This window comes from Girardinichthys multiradiatus, chromosome 23 (genome assembly GCF_021462225.1).
Source record: "Girardinichthys multiradiatus isolate DD_20200921_A chromosome 23, DD_fGirMul_XY1, whole genome shotgun sequence".
Lineage (NCBI taxonomy): Eukaryota > Metazoa > Chordata > Actinopteri > Cyprinodontiformes > Goodeidae > Girardinichthys > Girardinichthys multiradiatus.
Genome location: NC_061815.1, coordinates 14,498,980 through 14,519,692, shown reverse-complemented (window position 1 = coordinate 14,519,692; position 20,713 = coordinate 14,498,980). Strand labels below are relative to the sequence as shown.

General features: G+C 38.1%; 1 protein-coding gene across 4 annotated transcripts in view; it reads right to left on the bottom strand.

Moving 5' to 3' along the window:
* Nucleotides 1-20,713, bottom strand: part of si:ch211-26b3.4 (connector enhancer of kinase suppressor of ras 2) — a 97,410-nt gene that overhangs the window by 47,040 nt on the left and 29,657 nt on the right. For all 4 annotated transcript variants that reach the window (XR_007036367.1, XM_047353832.1, XM_047353834.1 and 1 more), the window contains exons 3-6: nt 18,553-18,755; nt 14,983-15,070; nt 12,827-12,868; nt 2,650-2,769 (exon numbers count right to left, since the gene is read on the bottom strand). Coding sequence is in view for 3 of the 4 variants with exons in the window: in XM_047353832.1 (XP_047209788.1) it covers nt 2,650-2,769; nt 12,827-12,868; nt 14,983-15,070; nt 18,553-18,755 (453 nt within the window). In the remaining variant the exon portion in view is untranslated. The remainder of the gene's footprint in view (nt 1-2,649; nt 2,770-12,826; nt 12,869-14,982; nt 15,071-18,552; nt 18,756-20,713) is intronic.

Sequence of the window (20,713 nt, the reverse complement as noted above, 5' to 3'; positions counted from 1 at the left end):
AATGTTAAATGTGATTAATTTTAAAGCTTGAACTGAATCTGAATATGAAAGTTTGGTTCAAAATAAAGAGATCAAATATAAAAACAAACATGCTATTGTGTTTATTCTATATATTAAAATGTAAAAAATATTTCAGTGGGGAACAACTACGACCTCCTTTTTAAAAAAGAGCCTCATCCTGTTGGACATGGTGGTTTTATCCCTCACAAACACAATGAGATTGTTTTTTCATTCACTGTCATCAGTGTGGATCATTATATAACTAATCGCCCATACCTGTATGATAACACATCATGATAAAACTAGACATATAAATGGGCGCTACAGAGTCTGAAGATCGCACAGGTGCTCAAAAATAAAAATCAGTTTGCACCCCAAACATCTTTTCCATTGCTTATTGGCATTTCCGGCCAGCTGAAGGGAAGAGGGAACCACCTGTGTTGCGCACAGTGTGAGGCTGGTAAGCAAATATGGCAGCAATAAATTTATTTTGTCCTTTAAGTCTGGAATGAATTTGATCATGAACAGTTCAATCAGTTTTACTGAAAACAGATTCTTTAAAGCAAGGTTTGAGATATATGAAACACATTTACCATGCTGCTTTGATGATAAAAAGTGGGTTTGTTCAACATATTAATCGACAGTGGCTGGTGTCAGATGTTTTAAACTAGTCTAACATGGGAAGTAGGCCCTGAAAATAGTCTTCATTACCCTCTTTATTTGAAAAAGCTAAATTTTAACAATGTTGTTTTGAGGTATTTAGCCAATTAGGCAGACGAACAAGATTAGTCAAAGGATGTCGATACAGCTTCATTTTGCATCCAAATAAGTCAGGTATGAAATCCCTCAAACCACAACGGTACAAGATGTTGAAGGGCCAAATTGACCAATAATCCTCCTTTACTCCTCTTTTCAGTAGTAAAGGAATTAGCGGCTATGGCTAATAACAAATCAAGTAACATTCAAGAACAAATTATATGTGCTACACATTTCAAAGTCAACAAACTGTTTTACCTCGAGAACATAAGGAGTTTTTGTCTCACACCAGTTTTAGATATACATGTTGTTGTTTTGTTGAGATTCACCTGAAGTTGACAAAAGGCGACCAGAGTCGCCTGAAACCCTAATCTACCCTGATAATTCCAGCTGATCACTAAAGAAAATAACCAGAAACATAGAAACTATGAGGCAGGTACTAAATGGATTTGCATGGAGCAAATCTTTGTGTACACTGTTAAGAATCCTGTTTTCCAATTACTTGTTCACTTGATTTCAAGGCACAGTACATACTTCTATCAAAGCTATTAATATAAAAGTAATTTTGTCTACTGTTTTGATACACAGTAAAGTGCAGTCTTTTCGGTTCGGCCTACGTGTGGACCAAAGCACACAGCATTATTTTAAACCTGAACACTTGCAGAACATTAATGTTCTGAACCAGTGTGCAGAATTCTGGTCCACTGCAACTTTAAAAGCTATGCCAAACTAAGCACAGTGAGGAATATCAGCTATCAGTAAAGTCTGCTATTTATTACTTATCTATTTATTACTTTATTATGCCCTCGCCAACACATCCACTGCTCTCAACATTGCAAATGGTGAAAAAGAGGTGGACCGAACCAAAGCTCTATGTCAGCATTTTTCAACAGCAATAAGGTCCATAGCTAGCTCTACAATGAATGTAATTACTCACTCAAGACATCCGACCGAGCATAAGCACCCCTGGTGTGGAGAAAAATAGACTAAAATACAAATCCAGCTGCCTGAAACCTTTAGCTAGCCCCATATACCATGGGAGTCTTTATACCAGCAGACAACTGAACGTAGTGTGTCCAAAGGAGTCCATCTGACAAGAACTGGTTTCATAGTTTTCCTTACAAGGTGTGCTTCTATGGTGCATTCAGGTACACCTCGTACACTGGATTGTGCACTTATCTCAAGAAATCCAAAGAAATATAAAAAAAACAAATTAAAATAAAATAATTCTTTAAACATTTCCTTCATGGCAACATTGGCCATTTTCAAATGATTTTACTCTTGTAAAATTGATTTATGAATTTAGAAGATCAAACCCAATCTGTGGTTCTTTACTCCCAACATTATAATTACATATGGATAAGACAAAATTATTGTCAGAAAATGTTAACATTCTTTGTCCACTGTTAAACATAAAAAAAACCGGTTGTTTCTCTGTAATGAAATGGAAAAGGAAACAAACTGGTAATTTAAAACTGAGGTACATACCAAATGAATTATGTGTTCAATTTGTTTAAATTTTGGAGGCAAGTGACAACATGAATTCCTGTGTAATTATGGCAGCTGAACACTATTTTGAGATTCCCAAATACATTGTATCTTTTAATTTCTGTTGCATTTTGGAAACTTTTCAGTTACTGTTGGCCTTCAGCAATCTTAATGATTTGCATGAACTAAAAATGTTCTACATGCTATAAAAGCAGAAGAGCTGAAACACATTAAAAAGCTTTTAGACAAGAGAATGCCAAAAACAAGCTGCTTTTTGTTTAGATTGATGAGCACAAACTGCTTCATATGCATTATAAACACCAGTTAGTACTAATGAAATTATTGCAGCTTTAAAACAGCAGTGGGTGAGTTTGTGAGTATGTGAGTTTCCGAACGTGTCCTCACCAGGCCTTCGCTGGGCATGATGCTGGTAAGGTGGACCACCTCCAGATGTGCTGACTGAGAGACCAGAGAGTCCGACGACAGAGAGATGATGTGGTCACAAATCCCTGCTAGAGTCTTACACTGAAGACAAAGTTGGAAGTAAAAAATATAGACAAACAGAAAGAGAGAAAGAGACACCAATGCAGAAAGACAAGAAGTTATTGAGATTGGTTTAGGCCCACTGGTGATTCTGTGACCTAGCTGGAGGAGGCCAAACAGACATCATTTTATCAGACTGTTCCACATCACCACTTCCATCACTCCATCATACAAACTGTTTCCTGTCACAGTCTGTCCACAAGCATGCCCAAAAGATGCCCTCACAGATAGAACAATGCATCACCAGTAGAAACCAGCCCTGGATGCCAAGAAGAAAATGCCCGAATGAAATTACAGAGCTTACTTTTTATTTGTTGCCATCACTCATTTTTAAGAAACGCCTTTGCTGCATAAAGTCAAATTGGACAGATTGCACCATGGATCTAATTCCTAATTCCCTGTGCTCCATCTTACATCCAAGCAAACACGCCTGCTGAGCAGTGCAGCTTTTCTTTGCCTTTGTTCAAAGCTAAGCTTGACCATTTTTCTGGCTATTTGTCTGCTTGGTCACACATGCATGTTCATTTATCATCGGCAACATTCTGCCTTTTAATCTGAGTGAATGCAATGCTTTTGCAGACATTTATCCCAGTGATCCCTGTTTCATAGGTTGTCCACTCATTCTTACTTACTGCATGCACACATGCAAAAATGAAAAAAGAACAGGAGTAAGAGGTTTAGAGGAACAGTTCACAATGACACAAAAATAAATCAATGAAAAGATCTTTGAATCGCAGTCTATCTACTCTATTAACAGATTAAAGATACAAAACTAACAGAGGTATATGCACGTATAGATGCATGCACACAATCATCACATCTCCGAGCATGTGATTCAGCCTTTGTGAGACAAATAGTAACAAATTTTCTTCTTTAGAATTTTCTTTAAAAGTTGATCAGAGTTTATAGAAATTCCTAATTAATAATCATTGACTTTCTCTGTACCTGGGGTATAAATATGGTGTGATAGAGAGGTCTGGACTTCATAACTATTAGAAAATATCTACAAGTCAACCAGTGGTATTTGAGGCACGCCTGAAAAAAAGCCTTTCCTGTCCTACCATCACAAACGTAAACATAAGGAGCTTGTTAAGTTCTGCTGGGACTATAGCTGGAGCCATATGCTTTGGTCAAATGAGGCTAAGATTGACCAACAAAAACTTAAGGTGAGTTTGGTTTTACACAGATGAATATGTGTAAAAGTATCTAATTTCCAAAGTTAAGTATGGCAAAGGATCTGTAACTCTGTAGGTCTGTTTTTCTTCCAGAGTCTATCAGAACCTTGTTTATAAAAGGCATCAGGAACTCTTTGAAGTACCAGGACAAATTGCCTGATAATCTTGTGGACTTGTGGACCCAAAACTGAAAGTGGATCTGTATTGTGTCTTTCTACGGTATAATGATTTAGAACATGTAGCCAAATCAACATAGAAATGGTTCACCAAACACAAAATCAGCTTACTTCTATGGCCATCCCAGACCCCAGAACTAAATGCTGCAGAAAATCTTCATCACTGTAGTAATCTCCCGCATTTACTTCCTCACTGACGCATAGTTCTGCTTGCAAACACACACCAAGAGCAGTTGCATAATTCATTGTCTGTACCTGCGTGTTCCTACAGCACACACTCCCACAAACGCACACACACATATACACACACGAGTACTAAACAAACACATACTCGGACATTGGAAAAAAGATGGAGAGGGAACAAATGAAAGAAGAAGAGAGAGGCAAAAAGGCAAGAGAGGTGGGAGAGAGGAATGGGGAGAAAACAAGGGAAAGAGAAAACACAACTAGGACAGTGTTATGTAATTCCTCTCATCCTTATGCATGCATGCACATAAAAACACTCATACATACTTCACGCTCTATCAGATACGCAGGCTCACACAAATACACACACAGATCCTGTCCATCTGATTGCTGCAGGCTGTAGTCTAGTGGAGAGGAGTAAAGCAGTGAGTTTTGCATTATTGAGAAGAAGCGAACTAACATACAACTGCACTATAGTTACCAACATGAAACCCATGCTGGATTTAAAACATGCTATAATTATGTCTAGGTGCAGTTTACTACATAATTCAATTAATAGATATATCCATGTGAAGGAATTTCTGTTGTACTATTATTAACTGAACGTCATTTTGTTTAATAACAATAACACTAATCCCACAAGTCACAAAGGGACAGCTGGGAAAATATAGTATTGATTTGCACTTGTAAAGATTAATGCCTCACACAGATAGTACTATACAATCTCTGTTAGTGAGCGTGTTGCTGGACTATGTTAATGTATAAAATGCTGAAAAAAGATCACCTTGTGTTGCTAATGCTGGTGTGGCAGTAAAATGGTTAGAAGGTTTTAGGCAGTTAATACCTTACAAAGAAGAGACAACTCTTTTAAATTTTATATTAAGTATAAATCCAGATTACTTAGTCCCAGAGAGTGGAGGTAATGGCTACTCCAGTGCGGACCAAGACCAAAGTGACTCATACTGTCTTTAAACAAGTTTAAACTCAAAAATGCCGTAGCAGTTCATGTAAACATTAGTTTATTAACCTTTAAAGTATTGTTAAGTTTGCATTAGATAGTTAATTATATAGAAGCAGACGTTTATTTCCTTTGAAAATTAAGGCAGGAGGCACTGTGGCACTGATTATCTTACTGTGTAAAACCATGCAAAGCATTTCTGAGAAGAAACCATTTGCTGTAACAGTAAACAAGTGTAAAAAACAATAATTAGTATTCAGTTAAACTCAGAGTATTTTTTTACGCTGATTTATTTTTCTATTAGACCTTTACTCTAAAGAGAAAGATTTACCTGCTTTGTTCTCAGTACATGTTTCACACAGAAAGATCAATAGTGATGTACGTCCTCCTACCTCAATTTCCTGTTTAAATAAAAATAGATTTCTGTTTAAATGACAATCTAATGCAAACTGTTAAAATAAATGTTTCTAAATAGTGCTAGCATAAATCAGTACAATGTTTATTTGTGATTGGAGTTGTTTCAAGACAGTAGAAGTCGGCTTTGGCCTTGGCCTCTCTTGAACTAGCTTTTAGCTTTAGTCTCCAGATGAAAATAATCAGAATTTACACTAAAGGAAGATTCAAAAAGATTTTTTCACTGAAGGTAAGATATGAATTGCTTGTAACAGGGATCCGTACCTGCAGCCCTTTGCCTCCATTATGGCTCTTTTGACTCTACAAGGTGTCTCATAATAACCTTTGCCAAAAGAACTTCTCCATATTTTACTATAGTAAATAATTATAAAAAACAAATAATAAATATGAAACATAATTGTTCTGCCCCAGCCATGGATGAAAAATGGACTTGCACAACACACAGAGAACTACAGACTGGTAAAAATCTCTGAAACCCATACTGCACAGCGTTAACCTATTGTTTTAAACCAGCCCCAGGACGGAGGAGTTGCAGCGGGAATTCCTGTGATGTCATAGGGATCCATTAACAAAAACATTGCTCCCAGCCGCACCTCTTTCTCCATCCTCCTACCCAGCAGCATAAGGAGAGAGAGGCAACACACAAGAGGGTCTGAAACTCGCTGGTGAGTAAAACACTACTTCTTCAAAGAATCCATGGATCCAGCATTAAATACGGTTAGCTGTCTGCGTATCTGGCAATTTTATAACCGCCGAAAATAAGACAAAGTGCCTGAAATTGTTTTGTCTGAGCTCCTGCAGAAGATAATCTGAAGGCATTACATATCCCCCAATAAGAGGTCATCAAGCAGTTTCCTTTCTACTGCCCTGAGAGAACATGGCATAGGAACCGCAGACCTGCCCACCTGTCACGTGTGACAGCTCGAGCATGGGTCCCCCAAATTTTAGACTTTCTTCACTCCTGTTCATCAGAATGGTTTGTGTAAGATGTTGTGTCTGGGCACAGAAAATTAGTTTAAAACAACCTAAATATTGTTTAATCCATGGTGTTTGCTTTTGTATAGAGCCTTTATTGTGTGTTAAAGTCATGACAAACTTTACTTCAACGAGTTTAAACACAGATCGGCTGTAATATTCCGCCAGCGCTCCTACCCATGTTAATATTTATATTAATGGAAGTTAAAGGTACATGTGTGACCTAAAGAAGTGGTGAATAAGCTATAAGCTTTCCTTAGTTAGCTAAAACTGCTAACTGCTAATGCTAGTGCAGGAAAATCAAATATCCCCATCTTATGAGAATCCATAGACGTTCCTCTCTGCCATTTCAGTAGTCCATTGTTCCATGTGATGGCTTATTAACATTAAGATCGAATGTCCAAATGATTATTGATTTCTGATTCAACAAATCACCCTTTAAATTATTATTTTTTATGTCATATATGTTTTATCTACCCTTCTGATTTGCATTTCAAATTGGTTGTTTGAACAATTATCATTTGTTTTTCTTAATTAATTTTAAAACTAATTTGATCTCATTTCCAAATTTTTCAAAATAAACCTTGGTTCTTAATTATAAATATCCACACTGAACTATGATATCGTTGCATCATTTATCATTGGTCCCCTTTCTTTATTTGAATAAAGTTATAATAAAATTATTCCTTAATTTTCCTTGGTAGTTGTAGTTAAATTGTTTCTAGCCAAGTTAAAGACTTATTAAGTGAAATATCTTAACATGGAGTTGAACTGTTTTGGTTAATAATTTGTGTGCAGTGCTTGCTGTTACTAAAGGCCAGAACTCAAATGACCTCTTTTATCTACTGTTCCATAATACCATGTCATATTGGGTTGTTATTAATAGGACAATACTGGACATACTTGTTTGGCTAATGATTCCTGGTCAGGTGTTGCCCTGATTTGTTAGTCTGACTAAAATTATATATTTTAACTTTATTGGTAATTTTGTTATTAATTAATATTTATTCATTATAATTAATTTTAGCCATTTTTTTATGTGTTTCTGTGCAATGTCTGCTTTGTATTACATCAACAAAATTACACTAATGGTTTTAAAAGTATTTTTGTTTTGTTTTGTTTTCTTTTCTGTTGTTTTCTTTTTTTTGTGTGTGTCATTAGACTCCAAACTATGCATTTTTTTCTTCATTTTGAAACAAATATGAAACATTCCATTCAGGTATCTCCTTTTGTAAGTTTGATGCTTTTCTTTGCTCAGCCTGTGTCAGTACAGGTCCTGTTTCACTCTGGATAATGACACTCTCTTTCTAGCTCAGCCACGTTCCTCACAAAAAGGTTTTTTGATTTTGTTTTAGGCTTGATTCGCACATTTCGCACCAAAACACATTTATCTTTGGGAGACAGAACATATTTCCCTTCTGAACAGCATGATGACTGGGCATTCCTGTTGAGTTCATTCTTGCATATAATTGTTTGACCAGATGAAAGTGGCCCCTTTCAGGCATCTGAAAATTGTAACCAAGGATGAACCAAGATTCTCTTCCTGATAGCTTGCTTGATTTGTTTTGATGTTTCTATGATGTTAGACAAGGTAGCAGTGTGTTTAAGGAGTTGCCCTACAAGACATCCACAAGTAGGCTTCCAATGAACTCAAATGTTCTTAATAAACTTATCAGAAGCTTACAATGCAATGGTATTCTCATTTGGGTTTTCCCAAATTAGTTACATGCAAAACAATTTAATGAATGTTAACTTCTGACATTGAAGAAAGTAAAAGATTAAAAAAGTCATTCTGGCAATCATATCTGGCGTAAAACTGGTAAGGTCAGATCTAAGAGCAAAGCACAGTTAGTTAAATATCCTGGTTATTTATTTCTTATTATAAACCCCACATTGTGTGTGTTGCTGTATGCATGGGGACCAGCTGAATCATTTCATGGGTCCAACCTAATTTTACATTTTTCTGCATGTGATAAATAAGCATCCCCAAAATCTCCATCTAAAAAAAAAATGCCCTTTCTGTTTTAGTACTGTCTCCTTGTACAATTGCTATAACGTGGCTCAAAGGCCATAACATCAAGGGAGACACACCATGTGTAACAGTTCTGAAATATAAATGTATTCAACGCAAACTGGTTAAAAATCAAAGTGTGAAATATGAAATGTGAAGGTCATTGAAATCAGTAGGGCATGGTGTGCTTAAGTGGAGGATATATGTGAAACTATTGTAATGTGCAGTCAAAATAATCTACAAAGCAAAAGATTGCAGCATACCTGTGGAGGAGAGCAGAGACACGTTAGTCTTACCAGGTCTTCAGCTGTCCTATAAGGTCCAGTTGGGGTCGTAACACCCCTCACCTTAAGATGGTGTCCCAAAGGGATTACCATTATATTGTAACTGGTATGCTACCCAAAACAATAGACTTTCTTATAAAACCCATCAAGTGATTTCCTACAATGCAGATCGATGATGAACTAGCAACCAAGCAACCAAACTAAATGTGTTTTATTTGTTCAAAATTGATGGACCAATTGTATATTAGTATGCCCCTTAAGACAAAAATCATGCATGACTTAAATGAACATGTGACCAAAAAAAAGGAGCATAAGGTCAAAGCAAATGGAGTATTTACAAAGTTACCACACATCTTAAAAGTAGTGACTAATACAGGTCCTTCTCAAAATATTAGCATATTGTGATAAAGTTCATTATTTTCCATAATGTCATGATGAAAATTTAACATTCATATATTTTAGATTCATTGCACACTAACTGAAATATTTCAGGTCTTTTATTGTCTTAATATGGATGATTTTGGCATACAGCTCATGAAAACCCAAAATTCCTATCTCACAAAATTAGCATATCATTAAAAGGGTCTCTAAACGAGCTATGAAACTAATCATCTGAATCAACGAGTTAACTCTAAACACCTGCAAAAGATTCCTGAGGCCTTTAAAACTCCCAGCCTGGTTCATCACTCAAAACCCCAATCATGGGTAAGACTGCCGACCTGACTGCTGTCCAGAAGGCCACTATTGACACCCTCAAGCAAGAGGGTAAGACACAGAAAGACATTTCTGAACGAATAGGCTGTTCCCAGAGTGCTGTATCAAGGCACCCCAGTGGGAAGTCTGTGGGAAGGAAAAAGTGTGGCAGAAAACGCTGCACAACGAGAAGAGGTGACCGGACCCTGAGGAAGATTGTGGAGAAGGGCCGATTCCAGACCTTGGGGGACCTGCGGAAGCAGTGGACTGAGTCTGGAGTGGAAACATCCAGAGCCACCGTGCACAGGCGTGTGCAGGAAATGGGCTACAGGTGCCGCATTCCCCAGACCTGGGCTACAGAGAAGCAGCACTGGACTGTTGCTCAGTGGTCCAAAGTACTTTTTTCGGATGAAAGCAAATTCTGCATGTCATTCGGAAATCAAGGTGCCAGAGTCTGGAGGAAGACTGGGGAGAAGGAAATGCCAAAATGCCAGAAGTCCAGTGTCAAGTACCCACAGTCAGTGATGGTCTGAGGTGCCGTGTCAGCTGCTGGTGTTGGTCCACTGTGTTTTATCAAGGGCAGGGTCAATGCAGCTAGCTATCAGGAGATTTTGGAGCACTTCATGCTTCCATCTGCTGAAAAGCTTTATGGAGATGAAGATTTCATTTTTCAGCACGACCTGGCACCTGCTCACAGTGCCAAAACCACTGGTAAATGGTTTACTGACCATGGTATCACTGTGCTCAATTGGCCTGCCAACTCTCCTGACATGAACCCCATAGAGAATCTGTGGGATATTGTGAAGAGAACGTTGAGAAACTCAAGACCCAACACTCTGGATGAGCTAAAGGCCGCTATCGAAGCATCCTGGGCCTCCATAAGACCTCAGCAGTGCCACAGGCTGATTGCCTCCATGCCACGCCGCATTGAAGCAGTCATTTCTGCAAAAGGATTCCCGACCAAGTATTGAGTGCATAACTGTACATGATTATTTGAAGGTTGACGTTTTTTGTATTAAAAACACTTTTCTTTTATTGGTCGGATGAAATATGCTAATTTTGTGAGATAGGAATTTTGGGTTTTCATGAGCTGTATGCCACAATCATCCGTATTAAGACAATAAAAGACCTGAAATATTTCAGTTAGTGTGCAATGAATCTAAAATATATGAATGTTAAATTTTCATCATGACATTATGGAAAATAATGAACTTTATCACAATATGCTAATATTTTGAGAAGGACCTGTAATCCAAACAAACATGAACTGTTGTCACCACACCAAAAGTTGTTCAATACCACAATAGGTTACCACATTAACAGGTCAGCTAAACATACAAGTGACCAATGAAATATGGAGAGCCACACCCACAACATGATCACCATTAGCGTTGTCCAATAACACTCTCAAAGTTGCTGCTCCTACACAGCCAGCAGCACCAACAGTGATCCAACCAAAAGTGGGCTGACCTTTCCACCACACCAAAGGTCACATCGCAGGCACAAGACAGATGCTCTTCATCCTGGTTCCCTTAAATACAGATGGTGTAAAATGTACAACTCTGCAAACAGGTATATCATTAACAAGCCAAATGCTACTTCATCTAATATTTCACAAATTACCACAACTTTGAAGGATGGATCAAAAGTGTTTGCTTTTTAAACTGCAGCTTTTCACTTGAATCATTTGGAATTCAAAATTAACTCTAAATCTTTCTAGCTGTGGTCTCTGCCACAACATATCACAGATAATAAAAGGTTTTTCATATCACAAATACACAAAAACCAAGTAAAGCCAAGAGAATTTCCCCTAACTGCCTCACAAGATGTTGCTAAAGCTCAACCTTAGTCTTCAGAGGTGAGGCATGGTGGGTATTTATACACTAAATACCATTAGTTTGATAAAACGACCACCACTATGGCAACCTTACCAAGTCTATGGCTGTGCCCCCACGACAACTGCTCTAACCAAATAACCTCACACTACAAAATCAACAATGGACACAGCCTAAAGAGGAAGTGCCATGCTTGATGATGAGCAGAACAAACAAACACATGGTGTATCCCCCAAATAGATAAAGAGCATTTTGCAAATACCGTCAACCCTGGCACAAGTGGATACTGTGACCAATAGAGCTCAGCTGGACTTCATGTAAACAACATGCACAAAAACATGTTCCATCTGCCAACCAAATACTCACAACCTTAACAAAACAATGTGAGCCCATGAGACCTAATTGTTACCACACTGGAAAAGCAACAAGTTTCCAATTGTTTCAAAATTTGACGAGCCCCCAATTGTTATGACCTGCTGCATATTACAGATTCAGTAATGTGCAATTTGTAGCCAAGCACCAGGGGATGGACATGCCTCTAGGTTTCAGATTGCACTTGCACATATTGAGAGTTATTTAGATGTTTGCCTGTTTTTATTTTCCCACATTATTATAAGGTATGTAACAAATCAGGGATAAAATAGCTGTGATACCCAGAGGTGGCTCCTTTTAAAAGAGGAAAGATCAAATATGAGTGGGGCTACATTTCAAATAAAGACTAGTGATCTAGGGTTGCTGAGATTTTTAGAAAGCATTATCTAATCTGGGTACATTCTCAGCTGTTAAATGCAGGGCTATTTTTTGCTCGGCACAGTTTTTGCTTCGCTTCCTCCACCTGACCTTGAATGGCAACAGGAAGCGTCCCGATCCGACTGTCAGCCCAGATCAGACACTAGCTGCTCACTCTGTTTCACACGTGGACACGGACAGCTCCCCATTGCACAACCATGCATGCAAACACACACGGCCTACGACTGGGCTTTCAAAAGGCCTACATCCACCAGACACATTTTTACCAAAACAAAACAGCACAGACACACATCAAATCGATTTCAGTCAAAGTGTGCTCGGATGTGACACTTTTAATGAAACTGTTTTGTTCCAAAAGCAGAATCAATTAAAATGCTTTCTCTGCTTATAACAATCAGATTTTCTGCATGGCATCGATTGACATAAAATGTTTCAAAATGGCACAGCGCTTGGTGCATTTATTGAATGTGTCTTTGAGATGTTCTAAGAATACACTTTGGGATACATGCACATTACTGTCAAACGTACTGAAAAAATAACATAAAGGAAATATTTAGAAACCATTTTTTGGCGAACACTTACCACATGAAGAATCTTATTCTCTGTTTCATACACAGTGCAGTCCTGTTAAGAGACAGGAGCAGAAAAGGACACAGAATTAATTAAATGGAAAGAAACATCTGTACAAAAGCTCTAATATCTCCCTGCTCCACATATAACATCCAAGAAAAAAAAAACTGAATCATGAAACAGTTGTTGGAACTCCTGGTAAAGATGTGGGAAAATGTTTTATTATAAAAGCAAACTCTCAAGAATAAAAAAAAAGCCCTTGAGTACGTTTATTCAGAGAGGAAAACATGTTTGTAACTAAATTACCTCAATAGTTGTGAACCCTATCAATAATTTGTGCAATCCTCTTCTGCTAATCGGACAGCAGTTTGTCTCTTCTATAACATTTTCTAGGGTTAAGGCAAACAGAGAGAGGGAACTTGACCATTCTTCTTTGCCCAATCTCTCCATATCACCCAGAGTCCTGGGTCCTCTCTCATGCTCTCTTTTCTTCAGCTCACTCCACAGGTTTTCTATTGGATTTAGGTGCAGGGACTGAAATGGCAATGAAAGAACTTAAAAGCATTTCTGGGTTGATTTGGCCATATGTGTTGGATCATTATCCTCTTGAAAGCCCCAATGATGACCCATTTTCAGTTTACTGAGAGTCCGCCAGATTTTCTGTTTGAAATCTCTTTTTTTATAGAGTTTATTATGCAACACATAATTAGGTTTCCCATGGCCTTTGAATAGGAAAGGTCCACAACATTACAAATCTTCCACCGTACTTGACAGTATGAGGTGCTTTACAAATTTACATCCTTTGTTTCACCTCAACCCCACCTGCAGTATTTGCTTCCTAATGCCCAGTTAGTTTTATCCAAACAAAGCTCATAGTTCCAGTAAAAGGTCTGGTAGAGTTTAGCAAATTCCACATCTTTACATTTGTGATGGTAGGAAATGGTCTTTTTTCTGACAGCGCTCCAGTACAACCAGTTGGTTTTTAGATGGTGTCTAATGCTTGTTAGAGACACCTTGTGACCCTAAGGTGCCCCTTTTTGCTGCAGTTTTCCAACAGCGAGAAGAGTTTGAGATTTTTTCTCTACCTCCCTTAACTTCCTGCTGACTGTGCATTGAAGGAGGACAAACATAGGTCCTCAGCCAGGCTAGATGCCCCAGGATAGAAATAAACAAGTACCTGAGTCACGACACAGAAAGTCACGGATTGCTAATTAGAAGTTCTAAGAAGTTTTAATGACCTTTAAAAGGAAAGTATAAATTCAAGTTACATTTGTACAAGAAAACCAACCATTTCCTAAAATAAGATTTTTCCCTACTGAATAAATGGCAAAGGTTGCACTTGTAGCCATTTCTCACTGTGGATTATACTGCTGCACAAAAGATGAATGTATTTTAAGGTCTCTTATACATTTTTACCAGAGGTGCCAACTTATTTACTGCATCTGTATATTTCTCAGGCAGCATCCCAAAGAATCTGCCACATGTCTATGGTAGGTGGTAAATACATCTGTTTGATGCATTCATGCAGGCATAGCCGCCACCTTTGTCTCTCTCATTGCATCCCTGGCAGCCACAGGCTCATTTGGCCTATTGTGGACTTATGATGGCCCCTTTCTATTCGATCTCCTTTGGCCCTTGTAATAGGGGATTGGGTGTTATCTGCTCAGCTGCAGGATTCACTCTGGGCACAAGTATAAACACACTGATACATACTCTGAGCAGGCTCTTACTGTGAGGGCACGGTCAAAGTCCAAGAGAGAACACAGTTTTTGTCCAGACAATGAGATGGCTAAAGAGCCAGTGTTTGCATACAGCGGTTACATTATTTCTTTATTTTTTAAAAAGGAGCATGGGAGTGCAGTGTGCTGAATTAACATGGGGTAGCGAGCACATAGAGGTCAGGAAATGATGGAGCTCATTTCAGTCTGCACCAGGACCTGTTTGGGAACAGGGTTAGCGCTGGCAGTGAAAGATGTTATCTGTTAATGGGAGTTCCTCTTCTGTGTTGACAGATGCATATTATAGTTCTTGGTTTAACACCTGAAGACCTATACATGCTTCATGTTGATGCTCAAATATCCCTTCTTTTCAATTTAAGTCATGACCAAGTATTTTATTGTGCATGGAAATGTAAGATGGTGTGATGTTTGCATGGTGTGTGAAGGCACCTGTTGTACAATGGTGGTTAGCTCTAAGCACAGCTGCACAATGTTGTTCTTCAGTAATGAATACTCAGTCACACTGGCGAATGGAGACCTGAAACAGACAAAGAAAGAAAAGTAGGTTATAGTCAGATAAATACTGAGGAAAAGCATGTTGAACTTTATTTTGGGGGAAGCTAGGGTATTTTCCCTCATTCCACAAATTAAGATAATGTCTAGAATGACGTTTTGGTTACGTGAACATCCAGTGATTGTATTTAGTTGCAGGCAGAACAGCAGGGAGGAGCTGGGTTTTAGGCAATTAAAACTGGTTAGCCTGTTAATAGCTTGTCTGCCTATCCAACACAGTGGTGTTACAGCTTTGTGCCTGTGCTTTTGCAGCCTCCAAAAGGTTTTCTTCAATGATTGGCTTGTATGTAGCTTCATCCATCTTCCCATAAACTCTAACCAACTTCCCTGTCTCTGTTGAAGAAAAGTATTCCCATAGCATGATGCTGCCACCACCATGTTTTACCATTGGGAGGGTATGATTAGGGTCTGACCGGAGCATCTTCTTCCACTTGTTTGCGTTGTCCTCTACATGGTTTTTGACAAACTGCAAAAATTCTTATGGATTTCTTTTAACTATGAATTTCTTCTTGCTCTTTCATAAAGGCCAGTTTTGTGGAGTGCCGGAGTGACAGTTCTCTTGTTCACAGATTACCCCACCTGATCTGTGGATTACTAATTAGATGACATCTAAAAACAGTTTCAAGAACTGTGTTTTATGTTTTATTTAGTGTGGTCAGATTAAAAAGGGCCGATTTTTTGGTAAAAGCACCATTTGAATTTGTAGGTTTTAAAATCTGGTAAATTTTTTCTCATATTTCACAGTTCTGCATGACTTTCAGTTGGTCTATCGCATTAAATTCCTGATGAAACTACACGACATAAAGTAGCAACAACTACTGTTCTCTTTTCATTTTTGTCTCCCTCATAGTGTGAGCACATAAGACACTGGGGGATGATGAAGAGGGAATAAATCATATTTTCCTAAAAAGCAGAAGAACAATAGATAATGACAAACAATAACATTTGTTTTATATCACAAAAGAGCATCTAGCCCAGAGATCTGCGAAAGCTCAATGCTGCTTTGTTATTTGCATAGGCATCATAACGCTGTATGACTTTATCATCTCACCTACATTTATAATAATGCAACAAATATTTAATTAAAATAAACATGATACATTAATTAATACTCATAACATATACATTTTATGATTATTGTTCTACCAGTAAAACAAATGACTGATTAAATAGTAAAAATATATCTTAGAAAACCAGATTGCATGAATAAAATGATGAAGTTCTAAACAAGATAAGAAATCCTATCTTTTCTTATTTCACTCATAATATGCACATCGTTAAAATATTTTTTTTTTAAATGACATGTTGCAAGGTGAACATTAGTGCCCTCTTGTTAGGTATGTGCAACGAGGTGGCAGCTTCTCTTAGCTTCCATATGGTTTGCCTGAAAACATGTCTGTATGGACACATTTGGTTCAATTAAGAGGGGAGATTGTGGTACAAAAGAATAAGAAAAATAACCTCTGGAAAACTGTATTAAGTTCACCAACAGCTGAAGTGACTGCATGTGGGATCTGCCTGTTAAATAGTAGCTGTAATTTTCAGATTTTGCTGCCATTAATTCCAGGTCTTCTTTAAATTAAAGGGGACATATCATGCAAAATCCACTTTTTTATCTTTTAAGTACACTTTGTTGTGCACTTGTAATCTGTAGGAGTGCAGAAAAGTGTAATTTAGTCTCTCCAGGCTTTGCGGAGATATCTTTATGTTCTGTTTGGGTCATATTGTTCAGCCCGTTCAGCTTTCTCTATCATCTGTCACAGTATTTGCTAAATAAGGTCATGGACTTCCAACAAATCAGTTTTGCGTATCCACCATATTTATTTCTCGGTGCAATTATGTAGTCTAAGCTCAAGTATGTCAACGCTGCAAGAGGATAAGTTTGGTTCGTTTGTTGGGTGTATTAACCCACACAATTCATTACACTGTCCCCCAGCAACAGAAACTCGTCGAAGTGCCTGGTTACATTTTTTTTCATGGAAATGTTCCCACATCAATGGGGAAATTCCTATTACCTCCACTTCATGGACAAGTGCCTTCAGCCACCTACACCTGTATCAAGAAGGATTTTCTGAAAGACTTCCTCTGATTAAAGGGTCAGTTCCTTCTGTCTATGGAAACGATGGACACAGCAAAGCGGTAAGCTGCAAATAACACTAAAATGAAAGCAAACTTTGTTTTGGACATGAATTTCTTATGTGTTGATATGACCATGTTCTGGCCATTCTTCTGATAGCAGCAGCATCGTGCCTTCTGCTTATGTTAGTGCTGTGTGCCGCATTTAGCTCCTTGAGGAGAGAACCGTACTGCATCTTTTGAATAGTATTATTACATAAACAGTTTTGCATTGTTTTTGATGTTTTTATCTTGTTTCTGCAGTGCTAGATAATTGTATCTCTCCTATCAAACTACATAAATGGCCGAACGGGTTAAAGTGGAATGCTCTTTGACCTGGAGGGGGGCGAGGAGTGAAGTTCTTTAGTAGCATTTAAAGAGACTGCACCAAATCGAGTTTCTCTCAGATGCACCTCAGAACAGGGGTAAAAGAGGAGCCTGTGGAGCTACAATAACAAGGACCTCAGACCAAAGAATTGCAGTTCCACTTTATATAGACCATAACTGAATGATTGAAGTGTGAAAAGGAAGAATTTAAAAGCATGATGTGTCCCCTTTAAAGTTCTGTGCTAGACTTAGTCGGCAGTCTTTATACATTGCTTTTTTTTACTGCAAGCAAAGATCAACTAAAAACCATGATGTTTTTCTGATGTTTTGTATGCAAGGCTCCAGCGTTGTTAGAATATGACTCATTTCAACAAATACATTTCCAAAAGGTCAACATTAAGTTTACATCCTCTATGATGATTGTAACTGTATACCACTGAACATAGGTGTGTTGTGGCAGATGTAATGTTTAATATAAAATTTATATATACTAAACACAAAAATGTAAAATATGTGTTTGGTTGAATTTGTTTCATTGTTGTAACAATTCTTTTTGCCAATAAGTTGCATACCGTTGGAAAGCCTGTTTGTTTCTCATTAAATGGTGTCACATTTGTAAGGAAAATGCATTTATGCTTAACTTTATGCATTTGAGCTGAGGAGCAGAGTCTAGTGTGGGGGGCTACATCCGTGAAAAACTTGCTGCAAATGGAGAGCAGGTTTTGCTGGAGGTAGTGTGATGATTGGGGGCAGCTTTTCAATCACTGGGAAAACAATCATTGGAGGCAAGCTCAATGCTGAGACCAGTATAAAGCTGATGACCGTATAAGAAGGAGGTGCCAGATTATTGAGGTTGAGGTTATCCCAATGCTAAACATCAGAATAAGATGATGGGCATTGGGAAAAGGATTTGGCAAGGTTTTACTGGGCGCAACCCACAAATGCATTTCGCTTACTTTTTGTGGTAAGTCTGACATAAATAATTTAGGGATAAACTACCCTTACCTGTCAAGCCAGGCCAACAGGTTCTTGGCAGCACCAATTAAATCCACCACTGATGTAAGGAAATCATTGGGCAACCTTCTGGAGGCTCGTCCATCATAATGACCACCCCTCCGTCGGCCCAGGATGAAGTTCTGGAGGTTCTTTGCTGAAGCGTTTAGCTTATGGGACAGTGTTCTGAGGTTCTCTGTTTCTAAACCATAGTTCTGGAAGAAAAACAGATTAATTAATGAACAATGATAGAGTATTTCCAGCAATAAAGAATGTTTTTTTTGGGCTGATGGTACTACTTAGGCTAGTTAGTCACTTCACATTTTTGATGTGACCAAAGACACAAGTCTAAGGTTAGATAAAGAGATGGTTTGGGTTCATAGAAATGCCAAATGGTATGTATGGATCCTGGTAACTGGAATTATACATGATGTTATCATCACAAAAAAAATGGAATTCTTTCTTTTTTGCTCCCTTTTTACTTTCATCCACACTTCATTTGTTTTAGTCCTCAAACATCTTATAGTGGCTCATGCATTCGAAACATGTCAGGACATAAGTGCCTAATAAAAATGATCCTCTGGTTTTCAATATGCATAAAAGAACACTTGTTATGCTTTGGCACCAAATGATTTAATTTCGCATTTGCTTATATTAAGAAAACATGTAGAGGCAAAATTAGATGCTCTAAAATGATTTACTGTATGACAGAATACTTCGGCAGGAGGGATCAGAGGATCATATTTCCATTTAAATATATTCCATTGCTATGTGTTAATTTTAGGTGTCTGTCATTTTTATTTTACCATTTACAGTCGAGAACCACATCCTGTAATAACTTACACTGTATACAGGGCAAAGTAACATGTTTTCATTTCTGTTTTATGTCCGTTAGAATAACCAAAATTATTCCTAATAGCCAAATACCATAATAATGAGATTTGTTTTAGAAAAGTCAACATATTTTTATTTAGTATTTGGTAGAATTGCCTTTTAAACTGTATGACAAAGGCAGTGGCGATTGCTCTAAGACTGCAATGGAAGCTCAGCTTCCCCTAAAATGTCAAAAAATAAGTGATCAAATATAAACTGTTGTGTGTACATGTCATTGACTAAATATGCACTACATCGCACTCAACCTTTGTTCAGAATCAGCTTCTTATCACTGGTAACGACGCAGCTTTCCTCTCACTCATTCCCGCAGCTTCACAGTGCTTTAAATGCTGGGCTTTGTCCCGCCCATCGGACGCTCAGCGTCTCTGGGGGTCTATGGGGCAGTGGGCTGGCCTCGGCTGGCCCGGACGCTCAGCTTCTGCATGATGATTGGATGATCTGTCCGAGGCTGAATCCCTTTTTGATTGACAGCGAAATGAGCGAATCAGCGATCTTGAAATTGAGCTTCCCCTCCTTGAAAGACCATCATCCGTCACTGGACTAAGGGTGTCCCTCTACAGGCTTCTCATTATAGTTTTATATTCCTTCTAAAAGAACTGGTGTAATTGGTTACAGTTTTACGGAGTATTTGTTCACACACACCTTTACAGCTATTTTCACAAATGTTCTATAGGACTTAGATTAGGGCTTGAGATGGCTACTCCAAAAGATTGACTTTGTTGTCCTTAAACCTCTTTGAAAATAATCTGCTTTAAGCACTTGTCCGTTTGGAGAACCTATTTGTGCTCAAGCTCAAACTTCCTGGCTGATGTCTTGAGATGTTCCTTTAATAATTGGACATAATGTTCTTTCCTCTTGATGCCACCTAGTTTATAAAGTGCACCAGTCTGGTAGCAAAACATCCTACAATAAAATGCTGCTACCCCAGTTGGGATGGTGTTCCCTAGGTTTCAAGCTCACCCCTTTTCTTTCTCCAAATGTAGCAATAGCCAAACACACAGTTTCTTCAGACCACAAGATATGTTTCCAAAAACAACATTGTTTGTCCCTGTGCTAGTTTGCAAACTGTAAACTTGCTTTTTTATGTTGCTTTTGGAGTCATTGCTTCTACATCTCTGAGTAGCCTTTCAGCCATGTGTGTTCAGGACTTGTTTCATGGTGAATAATTACGGTCTCTTACCAACTTCAGCCAGCATCTTCATAAGGTATTTTGATTTTGTTCCAGGGTATTGACAAATTTTACACCAAAACATATTTGGACACAGAAGCTGTCTCCTTC